Source organism: Oncorhynchus nerka, linkage group LG27 (genome assembly GCF_034236695.1).
Source record: "Oncorhynchus nerka isolate Pitt River linkage group LG27, Oner_Uvic_2.0, whole genome shotgun sequence".
Classification (NCBI taxonomy): Eukaryota; Metazoa; Chordata; class Actinopteri; order Salmoniformes; family Salmonidae; genus Oncorhynchus; species Oncorhynchus nerka.
Window position 1 is genome coordinate 83,968,117 of NC_088422.1, and position 22,500 is coordinate 83,990,616.

At 38.7% G+C, this 22,500-nt stretch overlaps 1 protein-coding gene across 3 annotated transcripts in view; it reads left to right on the forward strand.

Moving 5' to 3' along the window:
- Positions 1-22,500, forward strand: part of fbn1 (fibrillin 1) — a 183,306-nt gene that overhangs the window by 97,526 nt on the left and 63,280 nt on the right. For all 3 annotated transcript variants that reach the window (XM_065012133.1, XM_065012132.1, XM_065012131.1), the window contains exons 33-36: positions 20,088-20,210; positions 21,002-21,124; positions 21,243-21,368; positions 22,256-22,378. In XM_065012133.1, coding sequence (XP_064868205.1) covers positions 20,088-20,210; positions 21,002-21,124; positions 21,243-21,368; positions 22,256-22,378 — 495 coding nt within the window. The remainder of the gene's footprint in view (positions 1-20,087; positions 20,211-21,001; positions 21,125-21,242; positions 21,369-22,255; positions 22,379-22,500) is intronic.

Sequence of the window (22,500 nt, forward strand, 5' to 3'; positions counted from 1 at the left end):
AGTATACAGGGGGAATATACAGTTAGTATACAGTTAGTATACAGGGGGGATGTACAGTTAGTATACAGGGGGAATATACAGTTAGTATACAGTTAGTATACAGGGGGAATATACAGTTAGTATACAGGGGGAATATACAGTTATACAGGGGAATATACAGTTAGGAATATACAGTTAGTATACAGGGGGGAATATACAGTTAGTATACAGGGGAATGTACAGTTAGTATACAGGGGAATATACAGTTAGTATACAGTTAGTATACAGGGGGAATGTACAGTTAGTATACAGGGGGAATGTACAGTTAGTATACAGGGGGAATGTACAATTAGTATACAGGGGGAATATACAGTTAGTATACAGGGGGAATGTACAGTTAGTATACAGGGGGAATTTACAGTTAGTATACAGTTAGTATACAGGGGAATACACAGTTAGTATACAGGGGAATATACAGTTAGTATACAGGGGAATGTACAGTTAGTATACAGGGGGAATGTACAATTAGTATACAGGAGGAATGTACAGTTAGTATACAGGGGGAATATACAGTTAGTATACAGTTAGTATACAGGGGTATACAGGGGGAATGTACAGTTAGTATACAGGGGGATGTACAATTAGTATACAGGGGAATATACAGTTAGTATACAGGGGAATGTACAGTTAGTATACAGGGGGAATATACAGTTAGTATACAGGGGAATGTACAGTTAGTATAGAGGGGGAATATACAGTTAGTATACAGGGGAATGTACAGTTAGTATACAGGGGAATATACAGTTAGTATACAGGGGAATGTACAGTTAGTATACAGGGGAATGTACAGTTAGTATACAGGGGGAATTTACAGTTAGTATACAGTTAGTATACAGGGAAATACACAGTTAGTATACAGGGGAATATACAGTTAGTATACAGGGGAATGTACAGTTAGTATACAGGGGGAATGTACAATTAGTATTCAGGGGGAATGTACAGTTAGTATACAGGGGGAATATACAGTTAGTATACAGTTAGTATACAGGGGGAATGTACAGTTAGTATACAGGGGGAATGTACAGTTAGTATACAGGGGGAATGTACAGTTAGTATACAGTTAGTATACAGTTAGTATACAGTTAGTATATAGTTAGTATACAGGGGGAATATACAGTTAGTATACAGTTAGTATACAGTTAGTATACAGTTAGTATACAGTTAGTATACAGGGGGAATATACAGTTAGTATACAGTTAGTATACAGGGGAATATACAGTTAGTATACAGGGAATATACAGTTAGTTAGTATACAGGGGAATATACAGTTAGTATACAGGGGAATATACAGTTAGTATACAGGGGAATATACAGTTAGTATACAGGGGAATATACAGTTAGTATACAGGGGGAATGTACAGTTAGTATACAGGGGAATGTACAGTTATACATAATGTACAGTTAGTATACAGGGGAATATACAGTTAGTATACAGTTAGTATACAGGGGAATGTACAGTTAGTATACAGGGGGAATATACAGTTAGTATACGGGGAATATACAGTTAGTATACAGGGGGAATATACAGTTAGTATACAGGGGAATATATTAGTATACAGTTAGTATACAGGGGAATATACAGTTAGTATACAGGGGAATGTACAGTTAGTATACAGGGGGAATATACAGTTAGTATACAGGGGAATATACAGTTAGTATACAGGGGGAATGTACAGTTGGTATACAGTTACAGTATACAGGGGGAATATACAGTTAGTATACAGGGAATATACAGTTAGTATACAGGGGGAATATACAGTTAGTATACAGGGGAATATACAGTTAGTATACAGGGGGAATATACAGGTATACAGGGGAATGTACAGTTAGTATACAGGGGAATATACAGTTAGTATACAGGGGGAATATACAGTTAGTATACAGGGGGAATATACAGTTAGTATACAGGGGGAATATACAGTTAGTATACAGGGGGAATATACAGTTAGTATACAGGGGGAATATACAGTTAGTATACAGGGGGAATATACAGTTAGTATACAGGGGAATATACAGTTAGTATATACAGGGGAATGTACAGTTAGTATACAGGGGAATATACAGTTAGTATACAGGGAATATACAGTTAGTATACAGGGAATATACAGTTAGTATACAGGGGAATATACAGTTAGTATACAGGGGAATGTACAGTTAGTATACAGGGGAATGTACAGTTAGTATACAGGGAATATACAGTTAGTATACAGGGGAATATACAGTTAGTATACAGGGGAATATACAGTTAGTATACAGGGGAATATACAGTTAGTATACAGGGGAATATACAGTTAGTATACAGGGGGAATATACAGTTAGTATACAGGGGAATATACAGTTAGTATACAGGGGGAATATACAGTTAGTATACAGGGGGAATATACAGTTAGTATACAGGGGAATGTACAGTTAGTATACAGGGGAATATACAGTTAGTATACAGGGGAATATACAGTTAGTATACAGGGGAATATACAGTTAGTATACAGTTAGTATACAGGAATACACAGTTAGTATACAGGGGAATATACAGTTAGTATACAGGGGGAATATACAGTTAGTATACAGTTAGTATACAGGGGGAATATACAGTTAGTATACAGGGGAATATACAGTTAGTATACAGGGGAATATACAGTTAGTATACAGGGGAATATACAGTTAGTATACAGGGGAATGTACAGTTAGTATACAGGGAATATACAGTTAGTATACAGTTAGTATACAGGGAATATACAGTTAGTATACAGGGGGAATATACAGTTAGTATACACAGTTAGTATACAGGGGAATTACAGTTATATACAGGGAATATACAGTTAGTATACAGGGGAATATACAGTTAGTATACAGGGGGAATATACAGTTAGTATACAGTTAGTATACAGGGGAATATACAGTTAGTTAGTATACAGGGAATATACAGTTAGTATACAGTTAGTATACAGGGAATATACAGTTAGTATACAGGGGAATATACAGTTAGTATACAGGGGAATATACAGTTAGTATACAGTTAGTTATATACAGGGAATATACAGTTAGTATACAGGTATACAGAATATACAGTTAGTATACAGGGGAATGTACAGTTAGTATACAGGGGAATATACAGTTAGTATACAGGTATACAGGGGAATATACAGTTAGTATACAGGGGAATATACAGTATAGGGGGAATATACAGTTAGTATACAGGGGGAATATACAGTTAGTATACAGGGGGAATATACAGTATACAGGGGAATATACAGTTAGTATACAGGGAATATACAGTTAGTATACAGGGGGAATATACAGTTAGTATACAGGGGAATATACAGTTAGTATACAGGGGAATATACAGTTAGTATACAGTTAGCAGGGGAATATACAGTTAGTATACAGGGAATATACAGTTAGTATACAGGGGGAATATACAGTTAGTATACAGGGGGAATATACAGTTAGTATACAGTTAGTATATAGGGGAATATACAGTTAGTATACAGGGGGAATATACAGTTAGTATACAGGGGGAATGAATGTACAGTTAGTATACAGGGGGAATATACAGTTAGTATACAGGGAATATACAGTTAGTATACAGGGGAATGTACAGTTAGTATACAGGGGGAATATACAGTTAGTATACAGGGGGAATATACAGTTAGTATACAGGGGAATATACAGTTAGTATACAGGGGGAATATACAGTTAGTATACAGGGGAATATACAGTTAGTATACAGGGGAATATACAGTTAGTATACAGGGGGAATGTACAGTTAGTATACAGGGGAATATACAGTTAGTATACAGGGGGAATATACAGTTAGTATACAGGGGAATATACAGTTAGTATACAGGGGAATGTACAGTTAGTATACAGGGGAATATACAGTTAGTATACAGGGAATATACGGTTAGTATACAGGGGAATATACAGTTAGTATACAGGGGAATATACAGTTAGTATACAGGGGAATATACAGTTAGTATACAGGGGAATATACAGTTAGTATACAGGGGAATATACAGTTAGTATACAGGGGGAATATACAGTTAGTATACAGGGGAATATACAGTTAGTATACAGGGGAATGTACAGTTAGTATACAGGGGAATATACAGTTAGTATACAGGGGAATATACAGTTAGTATACAGGGGAATATACAGTTAGTATACAGGGGGAATATACAGTTAGTATACAGGGGAATATACAGTTAGTATACAGGGGAATATACAGTTAGTATACAGGGAATATACAGTTAGTATACAGGGGGAATATACAGTTAGTATACAATATACAGTTAGTATACAGGGGAATATACAGTTAGTATACAGGGGAATATACAGTTAGTATACAGGGGAATGTACAGTTAGTATACAGGGGGAATATACAGTTAGTATACAGGGGAATATACAGTTAGTATACAGGGGGAATATACAGTTAGTATACAGGGGAATATACAGTTAGTATACAGGGGAATATACAGTTAGTATACAGGGAATATACAGTTAGTATACAGGGGAATATACAGTTAGTATACAGGGGAATATACAGTTAGTATACAGGGGGAATATACAGTTAGTATACAGGGGAATATACAGTTAGTATACAGGGGGAATATACAGTTAGTATACAGGGGAATATACAGTTAGTATACAGGGGAATATACAGTTAGTATACAGGGGGAATGTACAGTTAGTATACAGGGGAATATACAGTTAGTATACAGGGGAATATACAGTTAGTATACAGGGGAATATACAGTTAGTATACAGGGGAATATACAGTTAGTATACAGGGAATATACAGTTAGTATACAGGGGGAATATACAGTTAGTATACAGGGGGAATATACAGTTAGTATACAGGGGAATATACAGTTAGTATACAGGGGAATGTACAGTTAGTATACAGGGGGAATATACAGTTAGTATACAGGGGAATATACAGTTAGTATACAGGGGGAATGTACAGTTAGTATACAGGGGGAATATACAGTTAGTATACAGGGGAATATACAGTTAGTATACAGGGGAATATACAGTTAGTATACAGGGGAATATACAGTTAGTATACAGGGGAATATACAGTTAGTATACAGGGGAATGTACAGTTAGTATACAGGGGAATATACAGTTAGTATACAGGGGGAATATACAGTTAGTATACAGGGGAATGTACAGTTAGTATACAGGGGGAATATACAGTTAGTATACAGGGGAATATACAGTTAGTATACAGGGGAATATACAGTTAGTATACAGGGGAATATACAGTTAGTATACAGGGGAATATACAGTTAGTATACAGGGGGAATGTACAGTTAGTATACAGGGAATATACAGTTAGTATACAGGGGAATATACAGTTAGTATACAGGGGAATATACAGTTAGTATAGGGGGAATATACAGTTAGTATACAGGGGAATATACAGTTAGTATACAGGGGGAATATACAGTTAGTATACAGGGGGAATATACAGTTAGTATACAGGGAATATACAGTTAGTATACAGGGGGAATATACAGTTAGTATACAATGTACAGTTAGTATACAGGGGAATATACAGTTAGTATACAGGGGAATATACAGTTAGTATACAGGGAATATACAGTTAGGGGAATATACAGTTAGTATACAGGGGAATATACAGTTAGTATACAGGGGGAATATACAGTTAGTATACAGGGGGAATATACAGTTAGTATACAGGGAATATACAGTTAGTATACAGGGGAATATACAGTTAGTATACAGGGGGAATATACAGTTAGTATACAGGGGGAATATACAGTTAGTATACAGTTAGTATACAGGGAATATACAGTTAGTATACAGGGGAATTAGTATACAGGGGTTAGTATACAGGGAATATACAGTTAGTATACAGGGGGAATATACAGTTAGTATACAGGGGAATATACAGTTAGTATACAGGGGGAATATACAGTTAGTATACAGGGGGAATATACAGTTAGTATACAGGGGAATGTACAGTTAGTATACAGGGGGAATGTACAGTTAGTATACAGGGGAATATACAGTTAGTATACAGGGGAATATACAGTTAGTATACAGGGGAATATACAGTTAGTATACAGGGGGAATGTACAGTTAGTATACAGGGGAATACAGTTAGTATACAGGGGGAATGTACAGTTAGTATACAGGGGAATATACAGTTAGTATACAGGGGAATATACAGTTAGTATACAGGGGAATATACAGTTAGTATACAGTATACAGTTAGTATACAGGGGGAATATACAGTTAGTATACAGGGGAATATACAGTTAGTATACAGGGGGAATATACAGTTAGTATACAGGGTATATACAGGGGAATTACAGTTAGTATACAGGGGGAATGTACAGTTAGTATACAGGGGGAATATACAGTTAGTATACAGGGGAATATACAGTTAGTATACAGGGGGGAATATACAGTTAGTATACAGGGGGTTAATACAGGGGAATATACAGTTAGTATAATGTACAGTTAGTATACAGGGGAATATACAGTTAGTATACAGGGGAATATACAGTTAGTATACAGGGGAATATACAGTTAGTATACAGGGGGAATATACAGTTAGTATACAGGGGGAATATACAGTTAGTATACAGGGGAATATACAGTTAGTATACAGGGGGAATATACAGTTAGTATACAGGGGAATATATTACAGTTACAGTTAGTATACAGGGGAATATACAGTTAGTATACAGGGGGTTAGGGGGAATATACAGTTAGTATACAGGGGGAATATACAGTTAGTATACAGGGGAATATACAGTTAGTATACAGGGGAATATACAGTTAGTATACAGGGGAATATACAGTTAGTATACAGGGGGAATATACAGTTAGTATACAGGGGAATATACAGTTAGTATACAGGGGAATATACAGTTAGTATAATATACAGGTATACAGGGGAATATACAGTTAGTATACAGGGGGAATATACAGTTAGTATACAGGGGGGAATGTACAGTTAGTATACAGGGAATGTACAGTTAGTATACAGGGGAATGTACAGTTAGTATACGGGGAATATACAGTTAGTATACAGGGGGAATATACAGTTAGTATACAGGGGGAATATACAGTTAGTATACAGGGGAATGTACAGTTAGTATACAGGGGAATATACAGTTAGTATAATATACAGTTAGTATACAGGGAATGTACAGTTAGTATACAGGGGAATATACAGTTAGTATACAGGGGAATATACAGTTAGTATACAGGGGAATATACAGTTAGTATACAGGGGGAATATACAGTTAGTATACAGGGGAATTACAGTTAGTATACAGGGGGAATATACAGTTAGTATACAGGGGAATATACAGTTAGTATACAGGGTTAGTAATATACAGTTAGTATACAGGGGAATATACAGTTAGTATACAGGGAATGTACAGTTAGTATACAGGGGAATATACAGTATACAGGGGAATATACAGTTAGTATACAGGGGAATTAGTTATATACAGGGGAATATACAGTTAGTATACAGGGGGAATATACAGTTAGTATACAGGGGGAATATACAGTTAGTATACAGGGGGAATATACAGTTAGTATACAGGGGAATGTACAGTTAGTATACAGGGGAATATACAGTTAGTATACAGGGGAATATACAGTTAGTATACAGGGGAATATACAGTTAGTATACAGGGGAATATACAGTTAGTATACAGGGGAATATACAGTTAGTATACAGGGGGAATATACAGTTAGTATACAGGGGAATATTAGTATACAGGGGTTAATACAGGGGAATGTACAGTTAGTATACAGGGGAATATGTACAGTTAGTATACAGGGGAATATACAGTTAGTATACAGGGGAATGTACAGTTAGTATACAGGGGAATGTACAGTTAGTATACAGGGGAATATACAGTTAGTATACAGGGAATATACAGTTAGTATACAGGGGAATATACAGTTAGTATACAGGGGAATATACAGTTAGTATACAGGGAATATACAGTTAGTATACAGGGGGAATGTACAGTTAGTATACAGGGGAATATACAGTTAGTATACAGGGGAATATACAGTTAGTATACAGGGGGAATGTACAGTTAGTATACAGGGGAATATACAGTTAGTATACAGGGGAATATACAGTTAGTATACAGGGGGAATATACAGTTAGTATACAGGGGAGTATACAGGGGAATGTACAGTTAGTATACAGGGGGAATGTACAGTTAGTATACAGGGGGAATGTACAGTTAGTATACAGGGGGAATATACAGTTAGTATACAGGGGAATATACAGTTAGTATACAGGGAATATACAGTTAGTATACATATACAGTTAGTATACAGGGGGAATGTACAGTTAGTATACAGGGGAATATACAGTTAGTATACAGGGGAATATACAGTTAGTATACAGGGGGAATATACAGTTAGTATACAGGGGGAATATACAGTTAGTATACAGGGGGAATATACAGTTAGTATACAGGGGAATATACAGTTAGTATACAGGGGAATATACAGTATACAGTTAGTATACAGGGGGAATATACAGTTAGTATACAATATACAGTTAGGGGGGAATGTACAGTTAGTATACAGGGGAATATACAGTTAGTATACAGGGGGAATATACAGTTAGTATACAGGGGGAATATACAGTTAGTATACAGGGGAATATACAGTTAGTATATACAGTTAGTATACAGGGGGTTAATATACAGTTAGTATACAGGGGAATATACAGTTAGTATACAGGTATACAGGAATATACAGTTAGTATACAGGGGGAATATACAGTTAGTATACAGGGGGAATATACAGTTAGTATACAGGGGGAATATACAGTTAGTATACAGGGGGAATGTACAGTTAGTATACAGGGGAATATACAGTTAGTATACAGGGGGAATATACAGTTAGTATACAGGGGGGAATATACAGTTAGTATACAGGGGGAATATACAGTTAGTATACAGGGGAATACAGTTAGTATACAGGGGTTAGTATACAGGGGAATATACAGTTAGTATACAGGGGAATATACAGTTAGTATACAGGGGAATATACAGTTAGTATACAGGGGAATATACAGTTAGTATACAGGGGAATATACAGTTAGTATACAGGGGGAATATACAGTTAGTATACAGGGGAATGTACAGTTAGTATACAGGGGAATATACAGTTAGTATACAGGGGAATATACAGTTAGTATACAGGGGTTAGTATACAGGGGAATATACAGTTAGTATACAGGGGAATATACAGTTAGTATACAGGGGGAATATACAGTTAGTATACAGGGGGAATATACAGTTAGTATACAGGGGGAATAGTATACAGGGGAATATACAGTTAGTATACAGGGGGAATATACAGTTAGTATACAGGGGAATATACAGTTAGTATACAGGGGGAATATACAGTTAGTATACAGGGGGAATATACAGTTAGTATACAGGGGAATATACAGTTAGTATACAGGGGGAAGTATACAGTTAGTATACAGGGGGAATATACAGTTAGTATACAGGGGAATGTACAGTTAGTATACAGGGGAATATACAGTTAGTATACAGGGGAATATACAGTTAGTATACAGGGGGAATATACAGTTAGTATACAGGGGGAATGTACAGTTAGTATACAGGGGGAATATACAGTTAGTATACAGGGGGAATATACAGTTAGTATACAGGGGGAATATACAGTTAGTATACAGGGGGAATATACAGTTAGTATACAGGGGGAATGTACAGTTAGTATACAGGGGGAATATACAGTTAGTATACAGGGGGAATATACAGTTAGTATACAGGGGAATTACAGTTAGTATACAGGGAATATACAGTTAGTATACAGGGGGAATGTACAGTTAGTATACAGGGGAATATACAGTTAGTATACAGGGGGAATGTACAGTTAGTATACAGGGGGAATGTACAGTTAGTATACAGGGGGAATATACAGTTATATACAGGGGAATATACAGTTAGTATACAGGGGGAATATACAGTTAGTATACAGGGGGAATATACAGTTAGTATACAGGGTATACAGGGGAATATACAGTTAGTATACAGGGGGAATATACAGTTAGTATACAGGGGAATATACAGTTAGTATACAGGGGGAATGTACAGTTAGTATACACAGTTAGTATACAGGGGAATATACAGTTAGTATACAGGGGAATATACAGTTAGTATACAGGGGAATATACAGTTAGTATACAGGGGAATATACAGTTAGTATACAGGGGGAATGTACAGTTAGTATACAGGGGAATATACAGTTAGTATACAGGGGGAATATACAGTTAGTATACAGGGGAATATACAGTTAGTATACAGGGGAATATACAGTTAGTATACAGGGGGAATATACAGTTAGTATACAGGGGAATATACAGTTAGTATACAGGGGGAATATACAGTTAGTATACAGGGGGAATATACAGTTAGTATACAGGGGGAATATACAGGGGGTAATTAGTATACAGTTAGTATACAGGGGAATATACAGTTAGTATACAGGGGAATATACAGTTAGTATACAGGGGGAATATACAGTTAGTATACAGTTAGTATACAGGGGAATATACAGTTAGTATACAGGGGAATGTATACAGTTAGTATACAGGGGGAATATACAGTTAGTATACAGGGGAATATACAGTTAGTATACAGGGGAATATACAGTTAGTATACAGGGGAATATACAGTTAGTATACAGGGGGAATATACAGTTAGTATACAGGGGGAATGTACAGTTAGTATACAGGGGGAATATACAGTTAGTATACAGGGGAATATACAGTTAGTATACAGGGGGAATATACAGTTAGTATACAGGGGAATATACAGTTAGTATACAGGGGAATATACAGTTAGTATACAGGGGAATGTACAGTTAGTATACAGGGGGAATATACAGTTAGTATATACAGGGGGAATATACAGTTAGTATACAGGGGAATATACAGTTAGTATACAGGGGAATATACAGTTAGTATACAGGGGAATATACAGTTAGTATACAGGGGGAATATACAGTTAGTATACAGGGGGGGGGAATATACAGTTAGTATACAGGGAATGTACAGTTAGTATACAGGGGAATGTACAGTTAGTATACAGGGGGAATTACAGTTAGTATACAGGGGGAATATACAGTTAGTATACAGGGGAATATACAGTTAGTATACAGGGGGAATGTACAGTTAGTATACAGGTATACAGGAATGTACAGTTAGTATACAGGGGAATATACAGTTAGTATACAGGGGGAATATACAGTTAGTATACAGGGGGAATGTACCTGTTAGTATACAGTGTAGTAGTATAGGGGGAATATACAGTTAGTATACAGGGGGAATATTAGTATACAGGGGGAATGTACAGTTAGTATACAGGGGGAATATACAGTTAGTATACAGGGGGAATATACAGTTAGTATTATAGTTAGTATACAGGGTATACAGGGGAATGTACAGTTAGTATACAGGGTATACAGGGGAATATACAGTTAGTATACAGTTAGTATACAGGGGAATATACAGTTAGTATACAGGGGAATATACAGTTAGTATACAGGGGGAATATACAGTTAGTATACAGGGGGAATGTACAGTATAATATGTTAGTATACAGGGGAATATACAGTTAGTATACAGGGGAATATACAGTTAGTATACAGGGGAATATACAGTTAGTATATACAGGGGAATATACAGTTAGTATACAGGGGGAATATACAGTTAGTATACAGGGGAATGTACAGTTAGTATACAGGGGAATGTACAGTTAGTATACAGTTAGTATACAGGGGAATATACAGTTAGTATACAGGGGGAATGGTTAGTATACAGGGGAATATACAGTTATATACAGTTAATATACAGTTAGTATACAGGGGAATATACAGTTAGTATACAGGGGAATATACAGTTAGTATACAGGGGAATATACAGTTAGTATACAGGGGAATATACAGTTAGTATACAGGGGAATATACAGTTAGTATACAGGGGGAATATACAGTTAGTATACAGGTTAGTATACAGGGAATATACAGTTAGTATACAGGGGGAATGTACAGTTAGTATACAGGGGAATATACAGTTAGTATACAGGGGGAATATACAGTTAGTATACAGGGAATATACAGTTAGTATACAGGGGGAATATACAGTTAGTATACAGGGGGAATATACAGTTAGTATACAGGGGGAATATACAGTTAGTATACAGGGGGAATGTACAGTTAGTATACAGGGGGAATGTACAGTTAGTATACAGGGGGAATGTACAGTTAGTATACAGGGGGAATATACAGTTAGTATACAGGGGGAATGTACAGTTAGTATACAGGGGAATGTACAGTTAGTATACAGGGGAATGTACAGTTAGTATACAGTTAGTATACAGGGGAATATACAGTTAGTATACAGGGGGAATGTACAGTTAGTATACAGGGGAATATACAGTTAGTATACAGGGGAATATACAGTTAGTATACAGGGGGAATGTACAGTTAGTATACAGGGGGAATGTACAGTTAGTATACAGGGGGAATGTACAGTTAGTATACAGTTAGTATACAGGGGGAATATACAGTTAGTATACAGGGGGAATATACAGTTAGTATACAGGGGGAATGTACAGTTAGTATACAGGGGGAATGTACAGTTAGTATACAGGGGGAATATACAGTTAGTATACAGTTAGTAGTATACAGTTAGTATACAGGGGGATATACAGTTAGTATACAGGGGGAATGTACAGTTAGTATACAGGGGAAGTTAGTATACAGGGAATATACAGTTAGTATACAGGGGGAAATATACAGTTAGTATACAGGGGGAATATACAGTTAGTATACAGGGGAATATACAGTTAGTATACAGGGGGAATATACAGTTAGTATACAGGGGGAATATACAGTTAGTATACAGGGGGAATATACAGTTAGTATACAATATACAGTTAGTATACAGGGGGAATGTACAGTTAGTATACAGGGGGAATATACAGTTAGTATACAGGGGGAATATACAGTTAGTATACAGGGGGAATATACAGTTAGTATACAGGGAATATACAGTTAGTATACAGGGGAATATACAGTTAGTATACAGGGGAATATACAGTTAGTATACAGGGGAATATACAGTTAGTATACAGGGGAATATACAGTTAGTATACAGTACAGTTAGTATACAGGGGGAATATACAGTTAGTATACAGGGGGAATATACAGTTAGTATACAGGGGAATATACAGTTAGTATACAGGGGAATATACAGTTAGTATACAGGGGAATATACAGTTAGTATACAGGGGAATGTACAGTTAGTATACAGGGTTAGTATACAGGGGAATGTACAGTTAGTATACAGGGGAATATACAGTTAGTATACAGTTAGTATACAGGGGAATGTACAGTTAGTATACAGGGGGAATATACAGTTAGTATACAGGGGGAATACAGTTAGTATACAGAATGTACAGTTAGTATACAGGGGGAATATACAGTTAGTATACAGGGGAATTAGTTATATACAGGGGGAATATACAGTTAGTATACAGGGGTTAGTATACAGGGGGAATATACAGTTAGTATACAGGGGAATATACAGTTAGTATACAGGGAATGTACAGTTAGTATACAGGGGAATACAGTTAGTATACAGGGGAATATACAGTTAGTATACAGGGGAATGTACAGTTAGTATACAGGGGAATATACAGTTAGTATACAGGGGAATATACAGTTAGTATACAGTTAGTATACAGGGGGAATTATACAGTTAGTATACAGGGGAATGAATTATACAGTTAGTATACAGGGGGAATGTACAGTTAGTATACAGGGGAATATACAGTTAGTATACAGGGGAATATACAGTTAGTATACAGGGGTACAGTTAGTATATACAGTTAGTATACAGGGGAATATACAGTTAGTATACAGGGGAATGTACAGTTAGTATACAGGGGGAATGTACAGTTAGTATACAGGGGAATATACAGTTAGTATACAGGGGGAATATACAGTTAGTATACAGGGGGATATACAGTTAGTATACAGTTAGTATATACAGGGGGAATATACAGTTAGTATACAGGGGGAATGTACAGTTAGTATACAGGGAATATACAGTTAGTATACAGGGGAATATACAGTTAGTATACAGGGGGAATATACAGTTAGTATACAGGGGGAATATACAGTTAGTATACAGGGGAATGTACAGTTAGTATACAGGGGGAATATACAGGTATACAGGGGAATATACAGTTAGTATACAGGGGGAATATACAGTTAGTATACAGGGGGAATGTACAGTTATATACAGGGAATGTACAGTTAGTATACAGGGGAATGTACAGTTAGTATACAGGGGGAATATACAGTTAGTATATGTACAGTTAGTATACAGGGGGAATATAGTTAGTATACAGGGGGTTAATACAGGGGAATACAGTTAGTATACAGGGGGAAGTATACAGGGGAATATACAGTTAGTATACAGGGGAATATACAGTTAGTATACAGGGGGAATGTACAGTTAGTATACAGGGAATATGTACAGTTAGTATACAGGGGAATATACAGTTAGTATACAGGGGAATATACAGTTAGTATACAGGGTATACAGGAATATACAGTTAGTATACAGGGGAATATACAGTTAGTATACAGGGGGAATATACAGTTAGTATACAGGGGGAATGTACAGTTAGTATACAGGGGAATGTACAGTTAGTATACAGGGGTTAGTATATATACAGTTAGTATACAGGGGGAATATACAGTTAGTATACAGGGGAATATACAGTTAGTATACAGGGGAATATACAGGTATACAGGGGGAATATACAGTTAGTATACAGTTAGTATACAGGGGGAATATACAGTTAGTATACAGGGGGAATATACAGTTAGTATACAGGGGGAATGTACAGTTAGTATACAGTTAGTATACAGGGGGAATATACAGTTAGTATACAGGGGGATATACAGTTAGTATACAGGGGAATTAGTTAGTATACAGGGGGAATGTACAGTTAGTATACAGGGGGAATGTACAGTTAGTATACAGGGGAATATACAGTTAGTATAGGGGGAATATACAGTTAGTATACAGGGGAATATACAATATACAGTTAGTATACAGGGGAATGTACAGTTAGTATACAGGGGGAATATACAGTTAGTATACAGGGGAATATACAGTTAGTATACAGGGGGGAATATACAGTTAGTATACAGGGGGAATATACAGTTAGTATACAGGGGGAATATACAGTTAGTATACAGGGGAATATACAGTTAGTATACAGGGGAATATACAGTTAGTATACAGGGGGAATATACAGTTAGTATACAGGGGAATATACAGTTAGTATACAGGGGGAATATACAGTTAGTATACAGGGGGAATATACAGTTAGTATACAGGGGGAATATACAGTTAGTATACAGGGGAATATACAGTTAGTATACAGGGGAATATACAGTTAGTATACAGGGGGAATGTACAGTTAGTATACAGGGGGAATATACAGTTAGTATACAGGGGAATGTACAGTTAGTATACAGTTAGTATGCAGGGAATATACAGTTAGTATACAGGGGGAATGTACAGTTAGTATACAGGGGGAATGTACAGTTAGTATACAGGGGGAATATACAGTTAGTATACAGGGGGAATATACAGTTAGTATACAGGGGGAATATACAGTTAGTATACAGGGGGAATGTACAGTTAGTATACAGGGGAATATACAGTTAGTATACAGGGAATATACAGTTAGTATACAGGGGAATGTACAGTTAGTATACAGGGGAATATACAGTTAGTATACAGGGGAATATACAGTTAGTATACAGGGGGAATATACAGTTAGTATACAGGGTATACAGGGGAATATACAGTTAGTATACAGGGGAATATACAGTTAGTATACAGGGGAATATACAGTTAGTATACAGGGGGAATATACAGTTAGTATACAGGGGAATGTACAGTTAGTATACAGGGGGAATATACAGTTAGTATACAGGGGAATATACAGTTAGTATACAGGGGAATGTACAGTTAGTATACAGGGGAATGTACAGTTAGTATACAGGGGGAATGTACAGTTAGTATACAGGGGAATATACAGTTAGTATACAGTATACAGGGGAATATACAGTTAGTATACAGGGGAATATACAGTTAGTATACAGGGGGAATATACAGTTAGTATACAGGGGGAATATACAGTTAGTATACAGGGGAATATACAGTTAGTATACAGGGGGAATATACAGTTAGTATACAGGGGGAATATACAGTTAGTATACAGGGGAATATACAGTTAGTATACAGGGGAATATACAGTTAGTATACAGGGGGAATGTACAGTTAGTATACAGGGGAATATACAGTTAGTATACAGGGGGAATATACAGTTAGTATACAATATACAGTTAGTATACAGGGGAATATACAGTTAGTATACAGTTAGTTAGTATACAGGGGAATATACAGTTAGTATACAGGGGAATATACAGTTAGTATACAGTTAGTTAGTATACAGGGGAATATACAGTTAGTATACAGGGGGAATATACAGTTAGTATACAGGGGGAATATTAGTATACAGTATAGTTACAGGGGGAATATACAGTTAGTATACAGGGGAATATACAGTTAGTATACAGGGGAATATACAGTTAGTATACAGGGGGAATATACAGTTAGTATACAGGGGAATATACAGTTAGTATACAGGGGAATATACAGTTAGTATACAGGGGAATATACAGTTAGTATACAGGGGGAATATACAGTTAGTATACAGGGGGAATATACAGTTAGTATACAGGGGAATATACAGTTAGTATACAGGGGGTTAATACAGGGGGAATATACAGTTAGTATACAGGGGAATATACAGTTAGTATACAGGGGGAATATACAGTTAGTATACAGGGGAATATACAGTTAGTATACAGGGGGAATGTACAGTTAGTATACAGGGGGAATATACAGTTAGTATACAGGGGGAATATACAGTTAGTATACAGGGGGAATGTACAGTTAGTATACAGGGGGAATATACAGTTAGTATACAGGGGGAATGTACAGTTAGTATACAGGGGGAATGTACAGTTAGTATACAGGGGGAATATACAGTTAGTATACAGGAGGAATATACAGTTAGTATACAGGGGGAATGTACAGTTAGTATACTGCCTTGATGAAGTAGAAAGAGATGGAGAGAGAGGGAAAGCAAAGCGAGAGAGATCTGGGATCTTGCTGGGGCTCTGAACAGGACTGGGCTGTGGGCCAAGTATTGTGAGGGTCAGAGTTTTCCAGATGCTTGTTTTTAGTCAAATCTCTGTCTACGTTATAGAGGCAGTTTCTCTCTGTGACCTAGATAAAGAGTTGTTCCAGGCAGACTACTTTGCAGACCCCTGCCAAATCTCACAGCGCCTGGATAGGTATTTAACATATCAGCGAACCACATCACATGATGTAGAAGTCTGATGCCCGACTGCACAGTCACTGACATGGCACACAACCATTGATTGATGCAAGGCAACGACTCCAATATCGTCGGCTTGGAATACGACCAATGTCTGACCAATCTCTGCGTTATAGAGGCTGTGTGGGTGATGTTCAGAATGAATCTGTGTGGTTGTGAAAGTGAATCACAGCCCCTGGAGTTTGGAGTTCTACGTGTGACTGCATGGTGTCTGATACACTGCTCACACTACTACTAGTCCATGTGGTTGACCAGCAGATAAACCATGTAGGACAAATGGAGGTAAAAGCTTTGTTTTTACCAGATAAAGAGAGTTTAACTGCTCTCATTAATCCTTCTCATTTCTGGATGCCCTGCTCTGTTTTAACATGGAACGGTATAGTATAATTATAGCTAATAATCTGAGCAATAATCCATCTTGAGAGAAGGAGATGTATTTGTAATGCTTGGTAATGTAATTGTAATGGGTTTGTAATGAAAGGAGTTTATGTTTATTAGTAGAGTTAAGCCCAGGCACGCTATAACCATGGGGTATATAAGAATCCTTTTACTTTCCAAACTGACATCTGGACCAAGAAACATGCCATCCATTAACGTTTAAAATGACTTCTGGTACAAAAACACGCACACAAAGGCCGACAAGGTGGAAGACCTGTCACTGTGCCCCTGAGCAAGGCCCTTAACCCTAATTGATCCATGGTCTCCGTTGATCATGGCAGACCCTGGCTGTGACCCCATTCTCCGAGGGTGTCTATGGGATAGTTGGGATATGCAAATAACACATTTCCAACTCACACATGCAAATGAATACACACTTGTACATGTATGAAATAGGACAAATGCACACACTCACACACACACTCACTCACGCACGCACGCACACACGCACGCACGCACGCACGCACGCACGCACGCACGCACGCACGCACGCACGCACACACACACACACACACACACACACACACACACACACACACACACACACACACACACACACACACACTATCTAGCCCTCACTGTCACAGCTCCAGTTGAAGTTGTGTTTGTTGATGGGCAGTAGGTCTGAATGTCTGTGATGGAGGTTAACTGCTCCAGTGAAAGTCTGAGTGGTAGAGAGGCCTGGACATGCAGACCATAAGGACTGAACCAGACCAGACAAGAGAGAGAGACTGAACCAAACGAGACCAGAGAGAGAGACTGAACCAGACCAGAGAGAGAGACTGAACCAGACCAGAGAGAGAGACTGAACCAGACCAGACCAGAGAGAGAGGCCTGAACCAGACCAGAGAGAGAGACTTAACCAGACCAGAGAGAGAGACTGAACCAGACCAGACCAGAGAGAGACTGAACCAGACCAGAGAGAGAGACTGAACCAGACCAGACCAGAGAGAGAGGCCTGAACCAGACCAGAGAGAGAGACTTAACCAGACCAGAGAGAGAGACTGAACCAGACCAGAGAGAGAGACTGAACCAGACCAGACCAGAGAGAGAGGCCTGAACCAGACCAGAGAGAGAGACTTAACCAGACCAGAGAGAGAGACTGAACCAGACCAGACCAGAGAGAGAGACTGAACCAGACCAGAGAGAGAGACTGAACCAGACCAGACCAGAGAGAGAGGCCTGAACCAGACCAGAGAGAGAGACTTAACCAGACCAGAGAGAGAGACTGAACCAGACCAGAGAGAGAGACTGAACCAGACCAGACCAGAGAGAGAGACCAAACCAGACCAGACCAGAGAGAGAGACCGAACCAGACCAGACCAGAGAGAGAGAATGAACCAGACCAGACCAGAGAGAGAGACTGAACCAGACCAGAGAGAGAGACTGAACCAGACCAGACCAGAGAGAGAGACCGAACCAGACCAGACCAGAGAGAGAGACTGAACCAGACCAGACCAGAGAGAGAGACTGAACCAGACCAGAGAGACTGAACCAGACCAGAGAGAGACTGAACTACACCAAAGACTGAACCAGACCAGAGGGACTAAACCAGACCAGAGAGACTGAACCAGACCAGAGAGACTGAACCAGACCAGAGAGACTGAACCAGACCAGAGAGAGACTGAACTAGACCAAATACTGAAACAGACCAGAGGGACTAAACCAGACCAGAGAGACTGAACCAGACCAGACCAGAGGGACTAAACCAGACCAGAGAGACTGAATCAGAAGGAAAAAGAGAGAGAATGAGAGGGAAAGAGAGAGATAGAGAGCAGTTGAGTGATAGGGTTATTTTCTGGTTCTGTAGCAGCAGTATATTTCTCTCATTTCATCATTGATTTCATCAGAGGCCGATGTGGGCTGGCTTCAGTGTATGCCTCTGAGTAGATAAACCAGGACACACCGACCAGTCAACCAAACATCAACCTAACAATAACCTTACATCAACCTAACAATAACCACACAATAACACAAGACACATCAGTCGACCAAACACAAACAACTTGTAAACCTTTCACAAGTGAGTTCCATACTAACTCTCATCTCTCTCTCTCTCTGTAGATATTAATGAGTGTGAGATTGGGGCCCATAATTGTGACAGACATGCCTCATGTACCAACACGGCTGGCAGCTTCAAGTGTAGCTGTGCTCCGGGATGGATTGGAGACGGGATCAAATGCACAGGTAGGAACAACCTATGACCAGCTATAACCAGCTGTGAACAGCCATGAACAGGGAGGAACAGGTAGAAACAAACTATAAACCGCTATGACCAGCTATAACCAGCTATGAACAGCAATGAACTGCCATGAACAGGTAGGAACAAACTATAAACCAGCAGCTATAACCAGCTATGAACAGCAATGAACTGCCATGAACAGGTAGGAACAACCTATAAACCGCTATGACCAGCTATAACCAGCTATAACCAGCTGTGACCAGCTATGACCAGCTGTGACCAGCTATAACTAGATATGACCAGCTATAACCAGCTATGACCAGCTATGACTAGCTGTGACCAGCTATAACCAGCTATGACCAGCTATAACCAGCTGTGACCAGCTATAACCAGCTGTGACCAGCTATAACCAGCTATGACCAGCTGTGACCAGCTATGACCAGCTATAACCAGCTATAACCAGCTGTGACCAGCTATAACCAGCTATGACCAGCTATAACCAGCTATGACCAGCTGTGACCAGCTATGACCAGCTATAACCAGCTGTGACCAGCTATGACCACTTATGACTTGTAGTAACCAATAACCACCAACTTTGGTATAACTACTGTATCTGAAACGTTTTAGACACGTCTACCAGAATACCAGTTATAAACCATTGTTGTTATAAACAACAATATTCAGTTATCTGTACCAGTTTTAGATGTTCTATCAACCCAGCTACATCTAATACTATCTATACCCGTTATGAATGGTTTATCAAGCATCAATAATCAACCATCTGTGTGTGTTTCAGACCTGGATGAGTGTTCCAACGGGACCCACATGTGCAGCAACAACGCAGACTGTCTGAACACCATGGGATCATACCGCTGCCACTGCAAGGACGGATTCTCTGGGGACGGATTCTACTGCTCAGGTCACAGGGTCACACACGGACTCATGTTCTAATATTTCACTTGACTGTAGATCTCAGTACCTGCTTATTATTCTCAGTGAAGTGATGTGTAATGATGTGTTTATGTGTTCTGGTACAGACAGCGATGAGTGTGCAGATAACGTGAACCTGTGTGAGAGCGGTAACTGCCTGAATGTTCCTGGAGGCTACCGTTGTGAATGTGACATGGGTTTCATCCCAACCCCGGACGGAAAGGCCTGCGAGGGTAAGACAGCTACTGACACCCTAACAACACTGTGTCTATTTCTGCCATGTGTACATTTAAATCACAATATTATCTGTCTAACAGTTACATGCTGTTAAAGAAGGCTGTTTTGGAATAGTCGGTATGTTTATAGTTTATATATAGTTTACAGTTGTGCTTTATTAAAGAGAAATGAGAGGTTTCTATTGCCAATAAAACACAGGGCTGGAATGAGATACATGCTCAAACTGGCCTCCTTATGTTTAACTTTACACTTCTTGAACCAATAATTAAACAAATTAACTGCAGCACACTGGTATTCTGTTAGCATGAGTGTGTGTGTGTCCCTTAGTGTGTGTCCCTTAGTGTGTGTGTGTGTGTCCCTTAGTGTGTGTGTGCCCCTTAGTGTGTGTGTGTCCCTTAGTGTGTGTTGTGTCCCTTAATGTGTGTGTCCCTTAGTGTGTGTGTGTGTCCCTTAATGTGTGTGTCCCTTAGTGTGCGTGTGTGTCCCTTAGTGTGCGTGTGTCCCTTAGTGTGCGTATGTGTCCCTTAGTGTGTGTGTGTGCCTCTTAATGCGTGTGTATCCCTTAGTGTGTGTTTGTCTCTTAGAGTGTGTGTGTACATGTGTGTGTATCCCTTAGTGTGTGTGTCTCTTAGTGTGTGTGTGTGTCCCTTAGTGTGTGTTTGTCTCTTAGAGTGTGTGTGTGTGTGTGTGTGTGTGTGTGTGTGTGTGTGTGTGTGTGTGTGTGTGTGTGTGTGTGTGTGTGTGTGTGTGTGTGTGTGTGTGTGTGTGTGTGTGTGTGTGTGTGTGTCAAGGTACACTCCATCCCAGGACCATTCATCCTTCCCAGCTGGACTCCCTCTCTAACCGCTCTCTGTCTCCCTCTCTCTCTCCCTGCCTCCCACAGACATAGACGAGTGTACCTTTGCTGATATCTGTGTGAATGGGAGGTGTCAGAACATTCCGGGGCTGTTCAGGTGTCAGTGTAGCATCGGCTACGAGCTGGACAGGAGCGGAGGCAACTGCACTGGTAAACCACACACACCTGTTAACATAGGCATACACACATAACAGTCTTCTCTGTGTGATAACACACCCCGTCACCCCAGTGTAGCTCTCCTCAGAGAACCTGTATGGGTCAGGATATATACT